General features: G+C 39.9%; 1 protein-coding gene across 1 annotated transcript in view; it reads left to right on the forward strand.

Annotated features, from left to right (window-relative positions):
* Positions 1-1,893: 1,893 nt before the first annotated feature.
* Positions 1,894-27,098, forward strand: part of LOC133918985 (DNA polymerase epsilon catalytic subunit A-like) — a 37,398-nt gene continuing 12,193 nt past the window's right edge. Inside the window, exons 1-35 of the mRNA XM_062363163.1 lie at positions 1,894-2,197; positions 2,948-3,013; positions 3,080-3,139; positions 3,267-3,362; positions 3,790-3,950; positions 4,826-4,914; positions 5,003-5,220; positions 5,646-5,732; positions 5,826-5,960; positions 11,978-12,100; positions 12,481-12,564; positions 12,685-12,849; positions 13,270-13,446; positions 13,567-13,680; positions 14,069-14,173; positions 18,184-18,302; positions 18,373-18,514; positions 18,590-18,684; positions 18,883-18,988; positions 19,074-19,153; positions 19,245-19,421; positions 20,077-20,161; positions 20,289-20,369; positions 20,511-20,654; positions 21,343-21,438; positions 21,542-21,742; positions 21,991-22,045; positions 22,133-22,275; positions 22,356-22,792; positions 24,196-24,337; positions 24,455-24,652; positions 24,737-24,811; positions 24,889-25,079; positions 25,702-25,873; positions 25,958-26,022. Coding sequence (XP_062219147.1) covers positions 1,979-2,197; positions 2,948-3,013; positions 3,080-3,139; positions 3,267-3,362; positions 3,790-3,950; positions 4,826-4,914; positions 5,003-5,220; positions 5,646-5,732; positions 5,826-5,960; positions 11,978-12,100; positions 12,481-12,564; positions 12,685-12,849; positions 13,270-13,446; positions 13,567-13,680; positions 14,069-14,173; positions 18,184-18,302; positions 18,373-18,514; positions 18,590-18,684; positions 18,883-18,988; positions 19,074-19,153; positions 19,245-19,421; positions 20,077-20,161; positions 20,289-20,369; positions 20,511-20,654; positions 21,343-21,438; positions 21,542-21,742; positions 21,991-22,045; positions 22,133-22,275; positions 22,356-22,792; positions 24,196-24,337; positions 24,455-24,652; positions 24,737-24,811; positions 24,889-25,079; positions 25,702-25,873; positions 25,958-26,022 — 4,703 coding nt within the window. The 5' untranslated portion in view covers positions 1,894-1,978. The remainder of the gene's footprint in view (positions 2,198-2,947; positions 3,014-3,079; positions 3,140-3,266; positions 3,363-3,789; positions 3,951-4,825; positions 4,915-5,002; positions 5,221-5,645; positions 5,733-5,825; positions 5,961-11,977; positions 12,101-12,480; positions 12,565-12,684; positions 12,850-13,269; positions 13,447-13,566; positions 13,681-14,068; positions 14,174-18,183; positions 18,303-18,372; positions 18,515-18,589; positions 18,685-18,882; positions 18,989-19,073; positions 19,154-19,244; positions 19,422-20,076; positions 20,162-20,288; positions 20,370-20,510; positions 20,655-21,342; positions 21,439-21,541; positions 21,743-21,990; positions 22,046-22,132; positions 22,276-22,355; positions 22,793-24,195; positions 24,338-24,454; positions 24,653-24,736; positions 24,812-24,888; positions 25,080-25,701; positions 25,874-25,957; positions 26,023-27,098) is intronic.

Raw genomic sequence — 27,098 nt, forward strand, 5'->3', positions numbered from 1 at the left:
ACCCATTTACTCGTGTGAATGGTTGTGGGCTTGTACCCACTACCATTCCTAGGAGTGCATTTCACAATTCAGACAAGCTAAAACTAGATCAAAGCAATACAAAGATACCAAAAGCATGAACAACACAAACATGTACCATGAATTTTAGTTGGATTTTCTAAACAAATTTGTTGCATAATCATCGATCTTTCAAACCTTTAGCTAGCTATCAACCATCAAGCAAGATTCACAAATAGGAGATGAATGGAGAGAAGAAGAACCACCTTACAATCGGGCGGCAAGGCTCTTGGGCGGCGAATCGAGCAGCAGGCGTGCCCGTGGCCAATGCCACCAGCGGGGGCTCCGACGGCGGACGATCGGAGGGGACGACGGGGATATCGAATGCCGGACGGGATCTCAACCTCTCGGGCGGTGGATGACGGATGGGCGAAGGGGATGGCGGAGGGAGCATGGGGATCTCAGACGACGGACGGGTGGAGGGAGCACAAGGATCTCGGATGGCGAACATGCAACATATTGGCTTGGTGCCGTCGCCTGGTGATTGGGACCTTGGGTGGGTGAGTTGGTGACTGCCATTGGTGTGAAATGGTGACGACATACATCAGATGGATGGGAATTAGAGTTAAGGTTGGTCTACCCACTTGTCATTCATATATATATATATGACAAGCGGGCATAAACGTACATTGGGACAACAAATAGAGAATAAATCCGATTCTATTATATTATTTATCCATAAGTAAACGGATAAACTAATATCCCTACCCAAAACATTTGGTGAGAGGCTGACCAAAGTTATCAGTCAGCGAGAGAAGAGGTTGGCGAGCTAAATGGAAGCACCAGGGCTTGCAGTAGCAGGCTAGGCCGAAAGTGGGGGCGGGTAGGGCTGAAAACGGTAGCGGAAATTCCTGTTTTACCGGACGCCGTTTTCGCGAACTTACGACCATTTCTTGCGGTATCGGTATCCCGAGGAATTGGAAACGATATCAGTAATTTGAGTCGGAAACGAAAACGGAAACGATGTTGCCTCCTTTCGACTGTTTCTGAATATTTCCGTTTGTAGCTGATAATTTCCGCCGATAATTACCGAATACCCACAACTATGTCTATGTTTATGTGTCCTTTTGGTTCAGCTGTTTAAACTTCATGTGTGACCACCAAACCATGTTATTTTGGTTCAGACTTCATTCTGTGTCTATGTCTATGGTTATGTTCATATGACGTATGTGACTTGTCACTTGTGAGTTGTGAGGTGTGAACTATGAACTTATGTTTAACATTAGAACTTGTCCTCGTATATTCGTATGTATCATAGATTTATGTTTATCATATTAAATGTGTCTTGTCCTTTATCATATATTTATATGAGACGTGTTTTAACTCGTATTTTCACTATATCATGATGTTATGTGTGACTTCATCGATTTTGTCGTATAAGATATATGGTTTGTAAGCTATAGATCGGTATATCGGTTATGAATTATCGATTTCCGATCGATACGTCATATTTTCAGTTTGTCATCATCATTTTCGATATTTTCGTAATACTGCTACTGTATTCGTTTCCGACTTATCGTTTTTGATATCGCTTTCAAAACAATGTAAAACTAAAAACGGTTTTAGCTTTTTTTTTTCAATCGTTTCCGACCGTTTTCAGCGTAGGGGTGGGGTGTTGCCGCGAGTTGCGTCCGCACGGCCGTCCTTCTATCTAGCCAAGCGGTCCAGAAATCGAACCGTTCGTGGGCCGGGCTTCTGGCCTAAGAAAACCCAAGGGTCAGAATGCAAAAGAGGAGGAGGCCCACAACCGAGCTGACAACGCGCGGGAAAACGCATCGCCGTCTTTTATAATTGGCGCGCCCATTACTCTGTTCCAAAAAACCTCCATCTCAAAAAAATATAAAAAACAAATCTCTAGGGTTCCCCATCCCCCGCGCGCAACATCACTATTCCCTTCCAGCGCGCTCGCACCAGCGCGAACATGAGCGGTGGAGACGGGCGGCGGCGGCGGCCGTCGGCCGGAGGAGGAGGGGGAGGGTTTGGGGGAGGAGGCGGCGGCGGCTGGCGGAGGAATGGGTCGTCGGTGGCGAAGGAGCAGCGGCTGCGGCTGGGGGCGGAGGAGCTCCTCGAGAGCCGCCTTGGCTTCGCGCCCTACACCGACGGGGAACGCCGCCTCGGGTGGCTCCTCACCTTCTCCCCCGTGAGTTCGATTTCACTCTCTCTTGCTCCCGTTACCCCTGTTCTGGTTTGAATCTCGAGAGGGAAGTGGGCTCCATTGGGGAAATAGGGGCGGAACGCTGTAAATTTGTAATCTGGATAGGGGTGAAGTGGAACTACTTGAGAAATGGGCCGAAAAATCAGTTGAAATATGCAGATCAGCAAGAGAATTCGGAGCTTCTATTTTTTTTTTCACGTCAGCGAGTGAACCACTGAGTGAATTGGGTAACCGAAACTGTACTCTTGGATGGTGAGTTTGCTGCTAATTTTACTCTATCCTTACTATTCATTTGAGAGACTGAGCCAAGTTTGGGAAGAACAAATTTGGGTGAAATACTGAAATTACTAAGCTGCAGACTCTTCCTGATTCTTGCAGATGGGTACAATTAGTGAGATTTGGAAGTAGCTTATGGAAATGTTGTGCGGATACGAGTGATTCTCTAATATAATCTCTTCAAAGTACTATGAATCTGGTGCTTCTATTGCCATATCTAGTAGAACTGGGGAAATTACTGAAATTGTTCACCTAACTAAAATAAAATTATTCACTTATTAAGGCTCGCTCCATCAACAATGTGGATAGTTACAAGAAATAGTTGGGACCTACTTGAAGAATCTTAGTCCTAGGTCAACTGCCATTACCTTAAACTTTACCAATTTGCAAAATGTAATCTAGGGCTGTACTTTTTTTAAATAATGGGAGATTACTGTTTGACCTCAATAACACCTGCAGTCATCATGGGAAGACGAGGACACTGGGAAAATCTACAGCTGTGTTGACCTATACTTTGTGTCACAGGTAAAATTTGCAATTACAACATGGAATTGAATTTCCACATGTCTAAATTCGTTTGATTTCTTGTAGGATGGTTCTACATTCAAAGTGAAATACAAGTTTCGGCCTTACTTTTATGCTGCGACTAAGGTGAGCTTGAGCTTAAGTTTTTTCTATTCTTTTACTCCATCATAGGATTCAGTCATAGAAAAACTTAACTTTTTCTGATGCAGTTTTTGTTTGTTGTATTCTGTTTTGGTATATTGAAATGTTGCAGGACAAAATGGAGTTGGAAGTTGAGGCGTATATTAGGCGACGTTATGAAGGGGAAATTTCTGACATAGAAATAATTGAGAAAGAGGATCTAGATCTTGTATGTGCCTTGCTTTGCATGTTTAATTCAATATTCTGTTTGACGGCATCATGAAATGCTGTCATGGTGATAATTTTGGTTCTATGTTCAGGTCTAATATGTTTTCTGCAGGAATGTTGATCTGCTTAGATTTTTATTGCTGCACTCTTTTCTCCATTGATGTGCATCTTTTTAACTTTGGTTGCTCGTTATAGTAGAAGAGAGATTCATATACTAGGTAGTCCCTAGAAATTAGGTGAAATTGAATTGCTTAAAATTTTCAATTTAAATTCACAAGCTAGTTAGAATATGTTAAACTGACTCATTATTGTTTAAATATGAATAGGGAAAGATGTTAATGTTCTCATGCATTTGTCTTGTTCTGCCATCTTGATGTGGCTGAGCCAAATGTAGAATATAATTGTAACACTTCCACTCTGTGTTGCAGAAAAACCACCTTTCGGGCTTGAAGAGAAAATATTTGAAGCTTCAGTTTGATGCCGTACAGCAATTAATGCGTGTAAGGAATGACCTATTACATGTTGTCGAAAAGAATGAAGAAGAACTAGATGCTGCGGAGGCATTTGAAACAATTCATGGTGTAAAAAGGTGCATAAACATTATATAATATACAGCTTAATTGTTGTGAGCTAACAGCTAAGACGCTTCTATGATTTCTATGCAAAATCACTCCATATATATATATATATATATATATATATATATATAGACACGGCGAGGCTATTTTGTGCATATGCGCAGTTGCTATTCGCACTGCGCACATTCCCCAGTTACAACCCGAAACACTGTGAGTTACAACTTGTTAGTTAGACCAGTTACAACTTCACGTCCAGAAATGTATAATTGCAACACGAGAAGCTAACAATGTGAGTTACAACTTGTTATTCGCACTGCGCGCATCCCCTATTACAACCCGAAACATTATGAGTTACAACTTATTAGGTAGACCAGTTACAACTTCACGTCTAGAAATGCATAATTGCAACACGAGAAGCTAACACCGTGAGTTACAACTTGTTATTCGCACTGCGCACATCCCCTAGTTACAATTCGAAACACTGTGAGTTACAACTTGTTAGGTAATCAGTTACAACTTCACGTCTATAAATGCATAATTGCAACACGGGAAGCTAACACTATGAGTTACAACTTGTTATTCGCATTGCGCACATCCCCCAGGTACAACCCGAAACACTGTGAGTTACAACCCGAAACACTGTGAGTTACAATCTAAAACACTGTGAGTTACAACTTGTAGGGTGTGTGCAGACATGAACTACAGTGAGCATACCTGCAGAATATACATAGTGTGTGTGTATATATATATATATATATATATATATATATATATATATATATATATATCTTTTTCCTACTTTTTTTATGGAATAAATTTTACTGTCTTATCCATTTTTGTATTTATTTGTGAATCTATGGTCTGTTGATCTTGTGTACTATGACAGGGTAGAAAGGACACAAGATTACATAAACTGCATCATCGATTTGCGTGAATACGATGTTCCATATCATGTTCGTTTTGCTATTGATAATGGTGAGCCCTATACTTGCAAATATTGTTACTTCTTATGTGCTAATTTGCCACTGACCCTTAGCTGCTCCAAAATTCAACTTATTCGCAGATGTGAGATGTGGACAGTGGTACAATGTTAGCGTATCTGGTTCTGATGTTTTGCTTCAGAGAAGGGAAGATCTTCTTCAGCGCGCAGAAGTTCATGTATGTGCTTTTGATATTGAGACCACAAAGCTGCCTCTGAAGTTTCCAGATGCTGAATACGACAATGTAATGATGATTTCGTACATGATTGATGGGCAAGGGTACCTGATAATCAACAGAGAGGTTTTGACTTGCCCTAGCACAATACTTGTTTATCACTTTCTGGTTTATTATGTTCAATTTATGGTTTGAAACATCCTTTTCTGTATTTCCTGGGTATGCTGCCTAGCCTTGGACAGCACCAATCACCTGATGCGCCTTCATGCTGTTCGTCCTTTATCTACCTTTTGTCGCAACATGCAGTTCTGTTTAGTACATCTGAAAACTGTTCAAAATGTGATTTCTGTGTTAAAAATGCTGAAAAAGCTGTTACCTTTTGTGTTGTGCACCAGATGCATACTTCAAGATCAGCATCTAGCTATTTACAGAAAGAAACAGTTAAATCATTATCTTAGCTTAACCCACTTCTTTTTATTGCATTTGCAAGATGCAGGTTCCTCAATTATGGTTGCGCAATGCATTATTATGATTATTTTTGTATTGTGTAGTGTGTAGGGGAAGATATTGAAGATTTGGAGTACACACCCAAACCAGAATTTGAGGGGTATTTTAGAGTTAAGAATGTTCCAACTGAGGTATGGACAACTTTCACTTATTTTGTTCAGCATCATTTGGATTGTATGCATCCTAAATATTTTGCTAACTACCTTTATTTTCTATATGTATAGTTGGATCTACTTAAAGCTTGGTTTTCTCATATGCAAGAGGTTAAGCCTGGTATTTATGTTACATACAACGGTGACTTTTTTGACTGGCCATTTTTGGAGAAGAGGGCTGCTCACCATGGGATAAAAATGAACGAGGTGTGTTTATTTCTTTTTAATTGAGGCTTCGTTTGGCATTGAGGTGGATTATGATAATCTTTTTTGGTGCAAGTGCTTTTAAAATTTTTAGTGTTTGGTTAACTGCTTTTCTTTTATGCTGAGTTGCGTGTGAGACAAACAATGGTTGTATAACGAAATTTGTCTTAATTTAATTTCCCATTAAGATTACAAAATTTTACATAACTGCTTTTCTTTTCTTTTTCTCGAACACGCAGTAGAGTCAGGGCTTGAAAATTCGTTTTCACGATATTCGACCAATTCGGTCCGAACTGCATTCTGAATTCGACCGGTTTTTGAATTTGAATTTAAAAAAAAATAAAAATAAAAAAATTCTAGAGACAATTCTAAGACCTTATGTGATTTTTTTTTAAAAAATAATGTCGTTTGCATCATATTTCATGGAGATGAAGTTTGAAAAAAAGAAAAATGCGGAAATGGGCCGTATGAACAGGATGATTTGGCCCATCATGTTAAGTAAAAGCTTAACACGTAAACACATATCTTTTTGTTGTGTAGAGTGTATCTTAAGAGGATCTTTAAAATTAGTTTCACTTCATTTAAAGTTTTATTAATTTCTTCATGATTTTTACAAAGGTCACAAGCATAAAGTGAACATGTTAAGAAACAACACTGTAATTAACTTTGTCATGTCTACCATTATTTTTTCTACATAAAGCACAATACAAGTAAACTAATAAAAGTGGTTTCACTAATTTTGGAGGTGTGATGGGTGAGTTATGAATTAATCTAGTTGCAACACATTTACACAATCATGCATGTTACAATAACTATTTAATGAGTTCATGTATTTTTAAAAGACATAGGATTATGTAAGAAGACTAACAAAATTGGTTTCATGATTTTTGGATTAGTAAAGAATTAACTATGTATTTAACTAGAAAATATTCAACTTTTTTATGAGTATAAATACTTTTTTCATGTAGATCATGTTACAAGAAATCAACAAAATTTGTTTCACTTGATTTGAAGCTCAGATGAATTAGTTATTGATTTTATAAGGATGAGCCATTTTTTGGTTTTTTTGTTGGTCTTCACTGCATTTTGGGAAATGCGCTTGGTAAATTGGGAAAACCGAACGGTTTTTGAAGAATTCGTTCGAAATGCATTCAATGCGGAAAATTCAGAAATGCGATCGGTTTTCGGTGTAATTCGATTGGTTTTCGGTTGAATTTGAGCGGTTACCAAATGGTCAATTCAGTTGAATTCTCACCGAATTTTACAAATTTGACCGAATGAATTTAGATGAATTCTCATAAAATTTTGAGGGGTTTTTCTGATACTCACGAATTTCGAAAATTCGGTGGCCTGGTTTTTGACTATAAATGAATTTGTAAACCTTGAGTAGAGCTGCATGCCATTATATTAAGAAGGAAAGGGTTCGAAACAACAAACAAAGAAGATGAGAAAACCAAAGAACATAAGCAAGAACTAAAAGAACACACGCCAACACCAACACATAATGCTAACTGAACAAGCGCACCGTTGAACTAGAACACATGACCACGAACACAAAACCACTAGCTCAAGGCATCAGCATCCTTAGCCCTTTGTCCACTGTTATGCACTATAACCCGGCCTCGTCCTAGATCTCATGAAGGACGGATTGTACATTAGGAGCGGCACCATTAAACACACAATTGTTATGGTGTTTCCAGATCCACCTGTTAGGTTTATAGAGCCCTTATCCATTACGTATAGGTTAGATTACTAGAGTTCTTATCCTGTACTTCTCATGTACTCTATATATTGCTCACAGGGGCTACTATTGAATACAAGTTGCTATTCCTAACATGGTATCACAGTTAGGATTTTCTTTTAGGGACGCAACAACTCGTCCCAATGTAGATCTAATCCACCTGCCCGCACCGCCCGATGCATCCCGTCCGTTGTTCCGCTCTGTAATGATGGCTAATCTGGATCAAAGCGTTTCCTAGCGGTGAGTGCATCAGCTTAGAGCAGTTGTGTTGTCGACTGCGTTCTAGTCTCGCGTCACGATGAGGAACTCGAGCACTCTCGAGCCCGTTCTTCAACACATGGTCAGGCGGCGACCACATCCAAGTTCGGCTGTCGTTGCTTTTGGGGTGCTCCTCATCGTCTTCCGCTCGATCTACCATTAAGGCTTCGATCTGCCAGCCTATCTTCGCTCTCTCTAGAGGCCGCCGTTGCTCGTGTCTCTTCCGCGCATCGAATCAGCCCATTGTTGGGATTCCTTGGCATCATGTTTCAGTTCGTGCACCTCTTGTGCATGTCTCCTTGTGCTGCTTTGGAGGTGTTGTGCTTCCCTCTGCACACTACGTCATGCTTGGCGCATTGCTGGTTGTGATCTGCGCTTCTAACCGTGGTGGTGATATCCTCGGTGTCTACTAGCTTCATTTGCGTCTTAGGTGTGGTGGCATGCTACGGTTCTAGGATTTTGCTTTGTTGCTGCTGCCTGCTAGTGCCTTAGCCTTGTATTAGCATCTTTTTAATTCTGTTGCGTCCATCCAAATTTCAGTCTCTCTTTGAGTTCGTCTATGCCATGCGAGTCCACATATTCGTCAATTAGTCGATTTCTTTCCTGCCATTATTGATGCAACTTAGCCATCTAGGTATTTTCCATAGCGTTACTGATAACTTCTTTTGTTGTCTTGCTACTTGTTGTCGTTTTGTTGCGATTCTTGACCAAGGACATTCATTTGTTGTCATCATCATGACTCTACTCTTATGCTTCACTATGCACTTCTTCTGCTTGCTTCGACGAAATTACAAGACTTCACTTTACGACGGTTTTGAAGAGACATATTTTGGATGTATTAGTCTAAGTTTATTACTTAGTGTCACATTTTTCAAATGCAATACTATTTCATACACCTTGCATTTGAGACGGGGTGTTAGGAATATAAGTTGCTATTTCTAACGCCACCAATGAATTGAAGATCTGCTTTTCTAAAGCATCTTAAAAAACAAGCAGCACTGTGCAACAATTGCCTGACCCTTCGTAGCCATTCTTTTGTTGGAAAAACTTCACTTTTTACACTTCCTTTCAAGTATCGTGTTTGTCTGCTTATCCCCATGAACTATTTTGGGTCCACTTAATCCCTTGAACTTCTAATGTCCAATAACTTCATCCCTCGGACTACTTTTGCATAGCACTTTTGGTGGCATGGTGGTATTGCCACTTAGCTACCATGCCACCGGGTTTTGCCACTTGGCAGCACATGTGAATGTTGTCGTAATCTTCGTCTTACAACTCTCTTAGTCGGTTCTCCCCTCTCCCTCCTTGCATCTTTATTCTCTCTACATTCTCTCAGATGACATGGACAACAACAATGACAACGGTGGTAAAGATGGGCACAAAAATGTGGCGGGAATGGTGACTAGTAAGGTGGAAGTAAGAGAGTTGAATATGTCATGAGCAGGTAAGGGCCAAGTTGAGAGCTAGGGAGAGTAGAGGTGGAGAGGGGGCAGTTTGCATGATGAATTGTGCAGTGATCCGGCGGTGATTTTGGGGGTGATTTAGTGGATCTGATGTGGTTAGATTATGCTTACGTGTGTGTGATGAGGGAATTAGTGATTTGTGTTAGGAATTGCAATTTGTATTCACTGGAGGCACTGGGTTAGTATATGTACATGTACATGTGACGATATGCAAATAACTCTTTATACTCTAGGGATATTACACAGAGTAATATATATCTATCTAACACCCCGTTCAAACTCATGGGGGATCAACCACACTGAGTTTGGAGAGATATAATCTATGTTGAGCTGTACTCTGTGCCTTTGTGAAGAAATCAGCCAACTGAAGCTCGGAAGGAATATACTTAAGAACAATCACCTCATCTTGTACCTGTGTCTCTGTGTAAGAAGCATCAACACTAATATGCTTAGTGAGCTCATGCTTCACCAGATCTTGAGCGATACTAGTACATGTACTGTCAGAGTAAAAGAGGAGTAGGGCAGGAGAAGAAACACCAAAATCCTCAAGTAACCACTGTAACCAACTGAACTTTGTTGTCAAAAATGCTATGGCTCGCAACTCAGCCTCTGCACCAGAGTGAGAAACCGCGGTCTGCTTTTTAGTCTTCTAAGCAATGAGAGAGCCACCAATGAAAACACAGTAGACAGAAATAGACTGATGATCAGAAGGATCACTAGCCCAAGTAGCATCAGAATAAACACGAAGTTGTAAAGAGCTGGAGCGTGGAAAGAAGAGATGACGAGAGATAGTCCCACGAAAATAGTGCAAGATACGTAGGAGATGACTATAGTGGAGCTGAGTGGGAGCAGAAACAAAACCGAGGATGTGCACTGCATGAGAAATGTTAGAACGAGTGATACCAAGGTAAACAAGATTCCCACAACTAGAAGACAGTAGCGAGTGGGATCCGCAGGAGGCTCACCATCAGTGGATCGAAGCTGAAGGTTAAGCTCCATGTGAGTCTCAACAGTACGCTCATAAGTGAGAGAAGCACGATGAAGAAGATCCTAAATATTTTTCTCTTGGGACAGAAAGAAGCCCTCAGAAGTAGAAGAAATCTCAATCCCAAGAAAGTAACAAAGAGAACTGAGATCAGACATAAGAAACTGCTCATTGAGACGAGCCTTCACAAAAGCAATATACTCAGAATCATCTCCTGTAATAATCATGTCATGAACATATAAGAGAAGAAGAGTCCTGCCATGAGAGGAAGTGTGAAGAAAGAGCGCAAGATCATGAGCACTAACAGAAAAACCTGCAACAATGAGCACAAGAGAAGCGCTCAAACTAGGCTCGAGGGGCTTGCTTGAGGCCATATAGAGAGCGACAGAGACTACAAACCATGCCCTCAGGAACAAAATACTCTGGAGGTGGGGTGCATGTAGACCTCCTCACGTTATTCACCTTAAGAAAGTCATTCTTGACATCAAGTTGGGAGATAGATCACTGAGGCATAGATGCATCAACAGAAGAGTGCACACTGTGGTCATGTAGGTCACTGAAGTAAAAAGTCTCATCATAGTCACGATCATGCTCCGGTTGGAAACCACGGGTGACAAGACGAGCCTTATAGCGCTCAAGAGAACCATCAGAGTGGGTCTTAGCCTTATAGATCCACTTTCACGTCATTGGATGAAGATGTGGAGGAAGAGGAACAAGATCCCACGTGGCGGTGCGCTCAAGAGCATCAAGCTCCTATGCCATCGCATGCTACTATTTCTAATGAGCAACATCTTGATAAGAAGATGGCTCGGCAGGAACAGCACCAGCAAAGCTAAAACGATCAGGAGCTCAAATCGAATAGCAACCACGAAGAGAATAACGAGGAGAAGATGGAGGAACTGAACCACCGGAAGGAGACAGCTCATTAAAAGGTGGCATAGCAGGATGTGAGACAACACGAGAACGACAAGTTGCTGCGTTCCTAGGTGACAATACGCAAATAACCCCTTATACTCTTGGGATATTACAGAGTACTATATCTATCTAACAATTTGGAGATCTCTCGAAAAGTCTTTAGTGCTCATTTAGCTCAACTCTCTATTATCTTTCTTAGGGTGATGTGTCTGCCATGGTGGCTAAATCGGGTTATGTGGCAGCCCTGTTGGCATAACCACTCTCGAAATTGGCATCAGGGAAATTTAGGCACTTTAATTGACGAAAAAGTAGTTTAGGGAGTTAGGCAGACAAACATGATACTTCAAGGAAGTAAAATGGTCTTTTCCCTTTTTCTTGGAATATGACAACTATGTAATAAGATGTAAAAAATATTATCTAAACAGTTAATGGAAATAAAGTGATCTAAATAAATAGCTATCTGCGGCTGAAGGGTAAAAGAAATAAGACTAGGTTATTGTTTAGTAGCGCCTTCTTTTCCTTCATGGATTCTATGCACATCTGCTTTTTTCTTTTCCTTTTGTTTTTGGCCTAGATGATCTCAGATTGGAAAAGACTTGGAAACGTCAAAGTGGATATGTTTCTCATACCTTGTCCATTTTCATTTTTGTTGTTACAGGAGATTGGTTTCCAATGTGACAATAATCAGGGGGAGTGCCGGGCTAAATTTTCTTGCCACCTTGACTGTTTTGCCTGGGTGAAGCGAGACAGTTACCTTCCACAAGGAAGCCAGGGTCTAAAGGTGATGCATTACTTACGGAAATAAAAATGCATTTTTAACTAGCTTAGCAGTTTAACACTAATCAGTCTTATGCATGTGTTTTGTTTCAGTACAAAATGCCTTATCAAAATTGAATTTTGAAAATAATACAAATATTTAGTGCTATAGAGTGTGGAAAGAAATTTTCAGTTAGAATCATGTTTGAACAAATGATCAATATTCACTTTTTAAGGCTTTCTATTTCACTAGCACTAAACAGGCTGGCCATTTGACTTTTTGCTGATTGTGAGGCATCCCCAAATCTTTTTTTGCATTATATGGTGTTACATTGCTTATTTTGAATATTTTGTTTCTGCGTTTAACATTTTCTAGTGATTTCTCTTATATTTTCACACTTACAGGCTGTTACAAAAGCCAAGCTAGGTTATGATCCCCTGGAGGTTAATCCAGAAGATATGGTTCGCTTTGCAATGGAGCAGCCACAGGTATCTTTACTCTGCCTGTCTTGCTGCTTTTCTGTGTGTCGCTTTATGGATTGTACTTGTCTTTATTTGAAATGTTCCATTGTGTTTATTTTTCCCTCCATTGTTTTGTTTCCTTTTCAGACAATGGCTTCTTATTCTGTGTCAGATGCTGTTGCAACGTACTATCTGTACATGACTTATGTCCATCCATTTATCTTTTCTCTCGCAACCATTATACCTATGTCACCTGATGAGGTATTGCGGAAAGGAAGTGGGACACTTTGTGAAATGCTACTAATGGTCCAGGTGTGTTAACGGAACTTTTCCGCCATGTTTTCGATACTATATTTGTTTTGAAGTGGTACCTTTATCTAGACTCAGGTGTTCCTTATGAAACTTTGAGTGTACTTGAGCTGTCAAATTGTGTTAAACTTTGCCTTTCAGCCTTTCTGTTTTTTGTTATCTTTTGCTTAAAATGGGTTCATTGTACAATTTTATGTATTACATAAAACTTGTTTGTTGCTCAACAGGACGTGAGTTGTGAATACATCTTTCAACTTTTTTTTTTCAAACGTGTTCTATTTCTTTCCACTCCTGCTTGGTCTAGGGTTTGAACCCATGGCAAGTGCTTGAACTCCCAATTCCAACCACTAGGAATGCTCTATTTTTTCAATCTACCTCTGATTATTCTCATGCTTGCTGAATTTAGTTTCTTGTAATGTATAGGCATTCAAGGCTCATATCATTTGTCCTAACAAACACCAAGCTGACCTGGAGAAGTTCTACAATAACCGTCTTTTAGAAAGTGAAACCTACATCGGTGGTCATGTTGAGTGTCTTGAAACTGGAGTATTTAGATCTGATCTTCCCACAAAGTTCCAACTTGAACCATCAGCATATGAGGTAACTTGGAGTTACTATATCTTCGGAGTTGTTTAGCGTTAATTTGTTGCACACTGATGGGGTTCCACACAAGAAATTTTAGCTGTACCTTCATTATTAACAATGCATATCTTCTTTCAGCAACTGATTGGAAATCTTGATCGTGATCTGCAATATGCCATTGCTGTAGAAGGAAAATTGGATATTGATTCTGTCACAAATTATGATGAAGTCAAGGATGCCATAAAGCAAAAGGTATTAACTTTCATCGAGCAAGACACTTCGATCTTCATTTTCAGTTCAGTCTATTAAATGCCAAAGTACCAAATGGAAATATACTACCTTGGAAACAAGAAAATGAAAATATTAATATAAAACCAAGTCCAATCTGTTCCAGCATTGTAAGTCAATGTGTTTCAACTCCTAAGACATTCATTTACCTTTTGATTTTTGAAACATTTAGTTCACTGTATTCCAGCATTGTAACTTCACTAATATATCAAGGCCGTTCCTTATAAGGATCTCCCTGAACATATAACTACATAATTGTTTTGGGCCCTAACTATATAATTTACTTTCTTGAAATATTGCATCTTTTAAGCACCAAGCTTGTGTAACTGTTGTTGTTATGTTGAATTCACAGCTTGTTTCATTGCGAGATAACCCAATTCGTGAAGAACGTCCTCTTATATATCATCTGGATGTTGCTGCAATGTATCCAAATATCATTTTGACAAATAGGCTCCAGGTATTCTCTTGTACATTAATCTAATATGTTTAATGCTGTATTTCCTTGTGCACTGATACCATGTTCAGTGAAACCTAACTTGTATTCAGTAGAGCCAATAGGCCAGTATATGAACATGAATTTTTAGGGCGGCAATATATGAACATGTACAAAGGGGAGAAACGACAATGATGCCCCTACACAATACACATAGACTAACATACGCTAACATTATTATCACAATGGCTCATTTGGTAGAGCACTTAAAGTTGTTCTTTTTTTCCTGTTGGGGTGAGTTTCTTTATAACCTCACTGTGTGCCCTTTTACTTTAGTGATGATTTATATCAGATGTGGTCATATAAGAAGTTAGGGATCATGATCTGGTGAGGTACATGACTTAGCTTCCTTTGCTGGCATTTCTGGCCAATATAGGGATTTGAGAGGATTGTCAGGTTGATGTCCACAATCTCATTGAGCACTATTTTACTGAAGTGTCATTCTGGGATATATAGTAAACACAACAAAGTGAGGGAATGTTTAGACCGTTGTATTGCTAAAATTTTATTAAGGTACTATTGATTTTCATGCGCTAACCGATTAACTCAAAAGCTTTAGTTGTTAGGGAAAGGTAGGTAAACTACTCATATTTCAGGACTCCTCTGTTGTGGCTTGTGGCTGGTGGAGGGTTCCGAAGGTAATAGTTGTGGTTGACGGAAGGGCGAGACCAATCCTTGCACCGCCTCCCCGTCATGGTACTGTTGGAGAAGAAGACCGAGAGAGGAGTTTGGCCGCAGGGGAGAGGGGGAGAAATAGAGGGAGATATGACTTCTAATTGCTTGCTTTATTATGAGTATTGCCTCTCCTTCTATAGGGAGGAGGAAACAATCTAAATCTAACTCCAAATCCTAACTTACCTAATTTATCTCCTGTTGAATTGGAAACTAACTCAAACCAAATCTCCTAACCAGATAAAACTGATTCCTACCAAACCTTATCTCATAATAAAAAGAAACTTATCTCCTAATCCTGATCTGCTCTTGCTGCTATTGCCGCCACCCCCAACTTCCTATTGCGGCGTGTGTATGATCGGCCCCACATAACATCTCTCCCCTCCTCGACAAGCAACTCGTCCTCGAGTTGAAAATCGGGGTATCTTTCTTGAAAAGCTTGTAGATCTTCCCACAATGTTGATGATGCCCGCTGACCTTGCCACTAAATTAAAATTCGACGAACACCACGAGCCAACCTGACTTTGAGGCGCGGTCTGAAACAGGAATAACAACACCATGATGAGTTGGAGGCAAGGAGGGTGGCTTTGTACGGCTCTCCTACAAATTTCTTGAGCATCCCAATGTGGAAGATGTCATGCAGGCGGGATCCTACTAGCAACTCTAGCATGTACGCCATTGGGTTGATCACTTTGGCAATCTTGTATGGCCCATATAAACGAGGACGTAGCTTCCCGCAAGTGTGATCTATAGCTGGCATTGGGAGACAATGACGCAAGCGCAGCCATACCCAATCACCCACTGAGTACGATGCATCGCGGTGTGCCTGATCATACTGGCGCCTGATCAGTAGTTGTGCCTGCTCTAGGCGGTGGTGGATGTCTTCCAAGAACTCATTGCGCTCTATCATAACCTGTGCCATGGCTGCCACCCTGAGCTTGCCAAGGTCGTAGGACCGAATAAAAGGGGGGTCTAGGTCATAAACCACCTTGAAGGGTGGTCGTGTAGGGCAGAGTGGTACGAGGTGTTGTAGATGAATTCCACCTATGGCAGCCAGCGAAGCCATTGACAGAGCCTGTCTACTATAAAAAAACGAAGGTACATTGCAATTACCTTGTTCACAGCCTCGGACTGGCCATTTGCCTGTAGGTGAAAAGTTGAACTCATGTGCAGCTTGGAGCTTGATGCGTGAAGCAACTCTTGCTAGAAAGTTGATGTGAAGATAGGATCACGGTCGGAGACAATGGAGTCTGGTATCTCATGGAGGTGCACAATCTCAGCGAAGAAGACTCGAGCCACCTTTTCCGTTGAGTACGGGTGAGCCAGCGGAATGAAGTGACTATACTTGGAGAATCTGTCCACCACCGTTAGCATGATGGATTTACCTCCAACTTTGGGCAGTCCGATGAAGTCCATGGTGACGTCTGTCCACACAACCGATGGTACGGGCAAGGGCAGGAGGAGGCCGACCAGGTGGAGGTGTTCCGCTTGTTCCGTTGGTAGGTAATGCAGCCGCGCACGTCGGATACCAAGATGTTGTGGTTGGTGGAGGGTTCCGAAGATAATAGTTGTGGTTGACGGAAGGGCGAGATGAATTCCTGCACTGCCTCCCCGTCGTGGTATTGTTGGAGAAGACCAAGAGAGGAGTCCGACCACACGGGGGGAGAGAGAAATAAAGGGAGATAGGACTTCTAATTGTTTGCTTTATTATGAGTATTGCAACTCCTTATATAGGGAGGAGGATACATACAATCCAAATCTGACTTCAAATTCTAACTTATCTAATTTATCTTCTATTGAATTGGAAACTAACTCAAACCAAATCTCCTAACCAAATAAAACTGATTCCTACCAAACCTTATCTCTTAATAAAAGGAAACATATCTCCTAATCCTGCTCTGCTACTGCTGCTCTTTCTGCTGCCCCCTCCTTCCTATTGTGGCCCCACATAACATCCTCACATCTAGTCTCATTCTGATCTTTGATGTGGATTATACACACGGTGTGGTGTGGTGGTGCTAGAGTGCAAGCCACTGACAACAGCACTTCAACACAAAGGGTGCCAGGGGCACATGCGGAGGCCCTGCCTAGTCAACCATGCACCAAAAAAATATTGTTTGGATAAAATGGGTTTTGGTGGGCCTTGTACTCAATACCTCCAACTCCAATAATTGTACTTATTTTCACGTAGAAACCAATTCACCCAAAGCTTAAGTTGTTAGGAAAAGGTAGGCAATTTACTCATATTTCAACAAGCACCTCAGGGATGTGTAAAGTATCATTGTAAGTTCATCATAGTGCTATAGAGACAACTAAAGGCCTATTTGTTTTTGATTCTGATTGTGGATTCTAGCTTCTAAAATCATAATCTAAAACAAACATGGCGATTCTACAATCCAGAATCCACAATCTGGTACCAGATTGTGCCACAATCCACGATCCAGGGAAATGCTGCTTCTATCAGATTATGTCACATATATACCCACCATTGCCATTACAAACATAGCATTTCGCTACGGAGAGAAGAAATCGGGTCCAAGAACACCAGCGCCGTCCGCCTCCTCCCTGAGGCTACAACCTCGCCTACGGGCTTTGCCACCACGCCGTCTGGCTCCGATGCGATAGATGCCTCCAACGCCTCATCGTCAGCCCGCGAGCGCGAGGACAGCTTCAACCAGTGGTTCTACGACGGCGGTGCCGGGGACCCGAATGCAGATCGCTTCCACCGAACATTCGTCGTTGCGGCCAGGCTCATGGTGACACGCGTCGCGAACTGCGTGGACCTGGTCTCGGACATGACAGTGGACGTGGCTCAGGCGACTAGAGGCACGGGCCCAACAGATGCTGGAGAGACGGTGTCCAAGCAGGAGCAGTGCATGGTTGACCGCATGGCGGCGGAGTGCGCCTGGTGCTTGGAGGACTTGGTGCGGGCGGTGCCGTTGGTTTGCTGCCTATGGGGAGAGGCAACGCAGCAGTAGGTGGTGAAGGGGAACAACGACAGTCTGTAGGGGAGAGAGACTATGGGAGGGAGAGGAGTTTGTAGGGGAGGGGGAGAGATTCTAATAATCTGGTGTTGTTTGTTTTAGATTGTACAATCCAGATTCTAGATTGTGAGAATCAAAATCTAGATTGTTAGAATCACAAAAAAAAAACAAGCCCTAAGGCCCATTCGAATCAATCACCCTATTCCATGAGCAATGTCATTTCTTCCAAAACCATCCGCTTTCTTCTAAGTTGTACCAACATATTAGATCTCAGCATGATTATATCAATCAAATGATTTTTTTGTCTGTTGATTGCAGCCGCCATCCATAGTTACAGATGTGGACTGCACAGCATGCGATTTCAATCGTCCTGGAAAGAATTGCCTCAGAAAGCTTGAATGGGTTTGGCGAGGAGCGACCTACATGGCAAAAAAGAAGTACATTTTGCAAATTTATGTACTCTGAAACTTGATGAATTTCCTTATCTAATGCTGTTATATTTTGTAGTGACTATTATCACATAAAGAGGCAAATTGAGTCAGAACTGATTCAATCTGGTGGCACGATATCGTCAAAGCCTTTTCTTGACCTCTCAAAACCAGAACATTTACTAAAACTGAAGGATCGTTTGAAGAAATACTGCCAAAAGGTTCTATTTTCAAACTCATGGATAATTTTTCTCTTTTAATGAGCCTTCGGTGAATGTACTTATGTCACAATGCAGGCACATAAAAGAGTAGTTGATAAACCAATTACAGAAGTTAGAGAAGCTGGAATATGCATGCGTGAAAATTCTTTCTATGTAGACACAGTACGAAGGTCAGTCTAATGCTTACTCTGTTCCTATTCCTCTTTAATTTGATAGCATAGACGTGTAACATTGGTCTTCAATCTACCTTACATGGTAGTTTTTCGTGGAGCAGACTGCAGTTTTTTTTTATTTATAAGCATAGTATTGGCTACTGAAATCTTATGATGGACGGGCTCTAAAATCATCCCGTCATTTGATTATTCCAGCTTTCGCGATAGAAGGTATGAATACAAAGGTCTTAACAAAACATGGAAAGGAAAATTGGCAGAAGAAAAAGCCAGTGGCAATTCTATCAAAATTCAGGAAGCGCAGGTTCAATTACGCTCTGTACAATGTACAGCCTTGTTTCATGTTTCAGGCATTTGAACTTTTCCCCTCTTCCACTTGCCTTTTGCAGGACTTGGTTGTTCTATATGATTCGTTGCAACTTGCTCACAAGTGCATTTTGAATTCTTTTTATGGATATGTTATGCGCAAGTACGTGAAATTTAAATAGACAGCATGACTTTCATTTGTTTTCATATAGTATGATAAGCTATGTAATAATTACATATCCTTTCTGATTTAGGGGTGCAAGATGGTACTCTATGGAAATGGCTGGTGTTGTGACATATACTGGTGCGAAGATTATCCAAAACGCTCGACTACTTGTAGAAAAAATTGGAAGGCCACTGGAACTGGATACAGATGGCGTTTGGTGTGTTTTGCCTGGTTCTTTTCCAGAGAACTTTACTTTTAAGACAAAGTGAGTGTAATCAAAATTAATTCCCAAACTAGCTGTTTCATTGTAATATAACGAAACTTTCATATAGCTGCTATCAATAATTCAAGACAGTATATTCTTTCCGAGATATTTCTGTTGAAGTGAATTCCTCGGCTGAGTGTTGTGCTTACTTGATTGTTTTTTAATCCTAACTTTTCAATAGGAACTGCTACTTCTGTAATTTGATGAGTTAGAAGCATTGAAGTTATTAGGAAGCCATTTAAATGTAAAATCAACAGAATTCCAGAAGAAGGATTTGTTATATCTTAGAACTGATCAGTTATTACTACCTCTTTCCCAAAGTAGTTGTCACAACTTTGACTACTAAATTCTCATCACAATAGTTAGTAAAAATTGACAAAAGTCTGATGCTGTGAAAGATTTTTTTGTAAATATACTTGTGTTATTTTTATGTCCTTATTCTAAATATTTAAAAAGTATTTTAGTGGCCAATAGCCCAATAGCGATGAGAGCTGACTGCGTGTGAATCTTAGTCATTTCTGTTTTGGATTGGATGTAGTGTGTTAATAATTACTGCATCTCAATTATTCTCAAGTGATACATTTACACTGTTTATTAAAAATGGAGGTTCTCATCGTGTCTGTATACTCAGTTTTCAATTATGGTGATATTTCAGAGCTGGGAAGAAGCTTACAATATCTTATCCCTGCGTGATGCTTAATGTTGATGTTGCAAGGAACAACACTAATGATCAATATCAAGTAAGAATTACATTTCTTGTTCTTCTGCAAGTTACACTTCAAATTATTACGTTAATTCATGTTCTATATTCTTCGCATTGACAGTCATAATGTTCTTAATTGCTTGCTTTTTTTGTTGTCCTTTTAGACACTAAAAGATCCAGTAAATAAGCTATATACAACACACAGTGAGTGTTCCATTGAATTTGAGGTAGATGGACCTTACAAGGTGAGTACTCTTAACGGTATTACCGTCTCCCTTCTATTCTTTTTGTAGTATTTCCATTCTTTGATCCAATTTTGTTTTACTAGTCTCAAAAACTGATCTATTTTACTTTTGTAAACCTCGCAACACATGCTAACATAATAGGCCATGATCCTACCTGCCTCTAAAGAGGAAGGGATTCTGATAAAGAAGAGGTATGCTGTCTTTAATGAAGATGGTACCTTGGCAGAACTTAAAGGTTTTGAGATCAAGCGTAGAGGTGAGCTGAAGCTCATCAAAGTTTTTCAGGTATATGCTCCCTTTCTGCATCAGTTACTTGACCATTCTCTTTATTAGATGTTTACAATTGTGTACACTTATGAAGAAAGAAATACAATAAGACCAAATGCTCCTACCGAATTTGTGTCTTGCTACTCATTAAATTTGTTTCTCCTATAAACCACCCTTCTTTAACAGTAGGGACCAATGAAGAAACAGAATCAGTCTTTTTGTTTGGAGAAAAAGGGATTGAATCTTGTATAATGTAGAATACACTAAATGAGGCAGGGGCACTTAAGGGCCTGTTTGTTTTAGTTTCAGATTGTGAGAATCCAGTCCATTTCGTAGAATCTGTGGAAGCTCTTTTTCACTAGATTGTGGATTGTGAGATTTCGTAGTACAACTTGATTTGTGGATTGTGAGAACCAATTTTTATATTATGACCATTTGTTTTTGCTTTTGCTTTTGAGGCTAGAATCCATAATCGTAATAAGAAAACAAACAGCACCTAAGTTAGATATAGCTGTGCCGCTTCTTGAAATCCTCTAACATTATATACAAGAGAACACTTTTCCGCTCCTAAAACATCAAATAGAAAACAATGGAGGTAGTACTGTTTATTATAAAGAGGAATACAGGGAAATAAGTACTGCATCAGCTGGCCAGTTTAATTTCTTATTTTTTTATATATATACATATATATATATTTTGCTTGCAGGCAGAGGTATTTGACAAATTTCTCCATGGTGCAACTTTAGAGGAATGCTATGCTGCTGTTGCCTCTGTTGCTAACCGTTGGTTGGACCTACTGGACGTAAGTGAATTGTAGAATTAACTATATGCTCTAAAGACCAACAGCCTAACCAGTTTAAGTTATCAATCCTTGCAATATATATGAAACTATTTGTCTGTTACAGAATCAAGGGATTGATATTGCGGACAGTGAGTTGCTTGATTTCATATCAGAGTCAAGCACAATGAGTAAATCCCTAGTTGACTATGGAGAGCAGAAGTCATGTGCTGTAACTACAGCAAAAAGACTTGCTGAATTTCTTGGTGATTCAATGGTTAAAGACAAAGGACTGCATTGCCAATACATCGTTGCCCGAGAGCCACAAGTAAGTTTTGAAGTGTTTCAGTAATTCACATCATACAGTTACATATAATTTAAATTAGGATAATTGCAACTATTGTGTCTTTCATGATCTTTCCAATTTCCATACATTGGTATCTCTTATATGATCCTTTTAGCAACCAGGGAAACATCCCTTGATTTATCCATGGAATTAGTTTGATAATATTAAGTGAGTTAAATTATTTGTATTTATCTTGCCTATGGTTAACTTGACTTTCTTAAAATATGTAGGGAACTCCAGTGAGCGAGCGAGCTGTTCCTGTAGCTATATTTGAGACAGATTCTGGTACCATTTTACCTGTAAACTACTGCTTCTGCATCAGCTGAACTGTTCAATTTGCTTACGACATCTTGCTATCCATATATCATGCAGAGATTGCAAAGCATTATTTAAGGAAATGGTGCAGAATCTCCTCTGATGCAAGCATCCGATCTATTGTTGATTGGTCTTACTACAAGCAACGTTTAAGCTCAGCTATCCAGAAAATCATAACAATTCCTGCAGCAATGCAAAAGGTAATACATAATTGTTGTTTCTGTTGTTTCTTGTTCTCTTCGATTATCTGCACTATTACTGAGATCCTTACATCTTACAGATCTCAAACCCTGTTCCTCGAGTTCTTCATCCTGATTGGTTACACAAAAAGGTCAGAGAGAAAGATGATCGATTTCGCCAGCGTAAATTACGTGATATCTTCAGTCCCTTGGCCAAAGATGAGGGGATGCAGAACTTGAATGGGATTGGAGATATGGAAGATTTATTAATGTCAAACAAGGATTTGAGAAACATTCCTGCATCCAATGGTTTGAACATTGACAAAGAAAATAATCCAAATGGGCCATCAGTGGAAGCTGGTTCAGATTATAGTAAAAACAGGCAAAAATCTCTAACTGGGTCAAATGTGCCACTCTCTTCACAAATCCAAAATGATGCCAGTGATGAAACAGTTGATAGAAGTATGGATTATCAAGGATGGCTTGACACTAAGAAGAGAAAATGGAAACATGTTCGCGAACAAAAAAAGCGTCGAAGGTAATGCCACAGTTATAAGCACCCCTGGCAGTTCAAATATGCTTGTAACTGATGCTCTGTTAGATCCAGGCACTTTTGTTTGATGTTGGGTGCTCGCCATTTTATGACCCCTAGTCCTAGCTCACAAACAGGCTAGTCCCATTGAGCCTACTTCAGCTGAAGTTGATATAGTATTTTTGTAGGCTGATGACAGTATGCTGCTGTTTTGTGAAGAGTCATTGGCTTTTGAAGCGTTGCATCGCCTTATAAAGCTTAAGTTTGACATGCTGGACCATTGATAGGGATGCAAGTATTGACACCAATGGGCACCCACTAACCCACTCTATTTCATTTGTCCTAAAAATCCCTAACCATTGACCTCTGCTTTAGTACTGGAGCAATTCACTATGATTATTCATTTTGGTTATACAATAATTTTAACCCAGTATGTTTCTTTTATCTGCAGCATGTAAGACCAATTAGGAGGCTAGTTACCAGCCTACTTAAAGCTCGAGTGTGTTTGAGTAAATTTATGCACGGGGAAAGGAAAATGATAAGTGTGCAGTACTGCAATTTGCGATATAACACAAACAAATAACGCAGGAAGAATGAAGCCTGAACTTTTAGTAGGTTATGTTGTTAGAACTTACAAGCTTACCACTCTTTGTGGGAGCTGCAGCATATACTACTTTAATTGCTAAGTTTCTGTTTGGCCTAACTGGCACTTAAACTAGCCCACTCATAATTTGTTTTGCATGAGCCCCAAAGCTGTTGCCTCGGTGTATGCAGGATGGTGCTTACATCTGGATAGTGAACTCCAGCTTATTGAATAAGCTGAACAATAAGGTGTATGTTTGGACTTACCTTCAGCTTGTAGGCCTCCCAAACGATCTCAGTGGCCATTTCTATCCTACTTCTGCCTATGAGATCAGAACATAGTATGACATACTTGCCCTCAGTGCGATTCTATGATAGGGGCAGCAGCCGGTTTCAGATGTTATAGAAGTTAATGCCTTAGTATTAGAGATAAAATCTAGTTTGTATAGGAAGTCTAGTGTAGATAGCCTAGCTTTCTATCTTTACCAGATTGCATCCTAGGAACTGAGCCTAGCTCTGTTGGTTGAGGGTGTGGATGTACGTCTGGACCATCCAGGTTCGAGTCATCTTCGACGTGAATTTGGATGCCTATTTCTTATTTATAATGCCACCTAGTTCCTCCTAGGTTGGTCGAGTTTTTTTTTTTAGAATGGTTTCATCCAGTGTCCTAACCTTGAGGGTTTCGATGGATAACTTATGTTCTTTGAGCTACTCTGATTTATTTTAGTTCTTTTATTCTGGAGCTATTAATGTGATAAGGACTAAACCAAGCAAACTGAATAGTTGTGGAGAAGCCAAAGCTTATGTCACTCTTCCACTTCTGTCAGGTTGGGTGTTGCTGCCACTTTTGACAGTCCTACTAATACATTGTTTTCTGTGAGAAATGTCAATCAGTCACAAGGAAACAGCAGGAACCGATCTACATTTTTCCAGAAACAAGAATTGGCCCTCATTAGATCACATTGGCAGGCATGTAACTTCTGCTATCTATTATGCACTGTAGCAATTTTTTTACCATCATAATTTCTTTAATTGCTGTCTTCATTTACATTGTTGCTTGACAAGTCCATATCTTGTTCACACCAGATAATCCAGCTTGCTTCAAGTACAATACCTGGCCGCTTTTTTGCATGGGTTGTCACTGAGGGAATCATGTTCAAGGTTCCTATCAATGTGCCTAGAGTTTTTTATCTAAACTCGAAGGCTCCTGTCACAGAAGAGTTTCCAGGAAGGCGTGTGAAAAAGATTCTTCCTCATGGAAGACCTTGTTTCAATCTGATTGAGGTGAATATTTGAACCTTAGCTGTAAGGTAACCAGGGGTGCAATTTCTTTGGCTAAGAGAACATACTAATGGCTATGGCATTCAGGTTGTAACTAGTGAAGAACAGTTCAGGGCTGAAGGCAAAAAAGTTGCTGCTCATCTAGCAGAACCAGATGTTGAGGTGAGTATTTGTTAACGTGTGTATGATATATGGTTTTGTATTTTTTTATCTCCCTTATAACCTTGAATCGCTTCTAGGGAATATATGAGACAAAAATTCCACTGGAGCTCAATGCTGTTCTCCAAATTGGCTGTGTATGCAAAGTGGACAAGTCTGTAAAAAAACGAAGTATACAAGATGGATGGGATCTTGCTGAATTGCAAATGAAAACAACCGCAGAGTGCTCATACCTGGAACAAACAGTTTCATTTTTCTATTTATATCACAGGTAGACCTGATAATATAGCTATGATAAGCACATAAGACCTATAATGGCGATCTACATTTAGTGCTTGACTAGCAATTTTATATTGTGCCTGTGGTACATATAACAATAGTGTTATCTTCACTGGAGTTCAATCAGTCATTACCATTTATTGAACAACATTTTCTGACATTATATTTATACTCTTCACTCTTAATATTCTTTACCTTGAGTGATTAGTTACACCCATTTTTCATCTCTGTCAAAATTAGAAACGGCAGTTGTAGTTAATTAATTCAAGCACTTGAATTGCAGAGTAAAATGCTAATTTTATTGTATTCAAGAACATTTTCTCATGACAGTACACCATGTTTACAATCTTTAACTCTTAAATGTATCGTAGGATGGGCGTTAATGAATTACTTAAAACATTGAATGTACCAATATGTTGGATATCTGATAACCTAAATACTCTATCAACCTGTATTTTACTAGCCAATACTTAAAGCCTTGACTGTACCAATGTGCTGCAAAGCTGACAACCTGAATACTCCTTGCTTTCATGTATCATATATAAACCATTTGTAGTCTTTAGTTATATTTTTGTTTTAATTTGAGACTGATGTATTTATTCTTTTATTTCCAGCTTGTCTGAAGGAAGGGCTGTATATGTCTTGTACTTCCCTACATCTTTCAGAATATATGCTGTGGTTGTCAATCCTTTCCGTAACAAAGAACTATCACCTTCATTTCTTGAAAAGCAATTTCGAGATGCTTCCCAAGCTCTCGGCCCTGTGCCTGAGAATCTCACCTTTAATGTATGAGTGAAATCATGATATTCAATACATAAATTTCCTCATTCTGTTTACCATACCAAATTCTGATTATTTGATTCTCTTTAGGTGGATTACCAAACATCAATTGATGCAGGTAGCAAATACGTGCAAAGAATGTTACTTGAGTACAGGTATGCCATTTTCTGATTGTTTCGAAAATCAATCTTATTTATCGCTTCTTTTCTGTGAGCCATGAACACTTTAGTGAATTGCTTTTAGTAATTTGTGGCACTAATAAGTACTGGACATGCATATATGCAATTTTCATATCCTGTGCTCACATCCAGATTTTATTTTCTCGTGACAACTGGCTGATTACTGGCACAAGCCAATCTTGTTCTAGAAAACTATCTGGGTTTAAAAATATTTCTTATTTGAATTTAAATATTCTGTTTTCTGAAAAATAAATTTGTGGCAAAACTGAAACACATAATATCATAAGAAATAAATATATAAATTCTTTCTATGGCTAGCATTCCGGAAACGTTGCTGGACAGCCGATCGTTTGGCTTGCCGTGGACTTCCGCATCTAGCCCACTGTCCACTTTGCGACCAAGATGACGAATCGGTCAACATCTCCTTACCAGCATCTACTCTCACACATTGGCCTACAAAATCTCACTCTAGAACCCCATGGCATGAACTTCGCTGATTGGTGGCAGCGTTCTCTTCGTCAGGTGGGCAAACCAGATCGTAAAGGCTTCAATTCTCTAATTATTTTGGGAGCCTGGTGGATTTGGAAACAGCGAAATGCTTGTGTTTTTGATGGAGCTTCTCCTTGTGTTCTAAATGTGCTGAGAGATATAACAAATGATATCAAGCTCTAGTGCATGGCTAGAGTAAAAGGGCTCCATGCGTTGTGGCCTGGTTAGATCAGGAAGTGGTTTAGGTCATGGTCGTTCCTTTTCCTTGTAAGTGGCGTGCATGGTAACACAAGAATGAGGGGGGGGGGGGGTGTTTGGTTTTCTTCCTTTTGGAAAAAACCTTTTATTGGGTCCGTTCTCTTCTCTATCTAATACAAAGATACAAGCTCTCTTGTGTGTTTGAGAAAAAAGAATGAGTTATAGCTCTTAGCCTCTTACACTGATTATATAGCATTAAATTAGATCTTTTGCTCCACCGGTCGGTTGATTGGTACTAGACTAGCCCATAGCATTTGAACTCTGAAGTGTTTCTTGATTTAGGGTTGCTTGCTTTCTTCAGCTTA

This window comes from Phragmites australis, chromosome 5 (assembly GCF_958298935.1).
Source record: "Phragmites australis chromosome 5, lpPhrAust1.1, whole genome shotgun sequence".
Taxonomy (NCBI): domain Eukaryota; kingdom Viridiplantae; phylum Streptophyta; class Magnoliopsida; order Poales; family Poaceae; genus Phragmites; species Phragmites australis.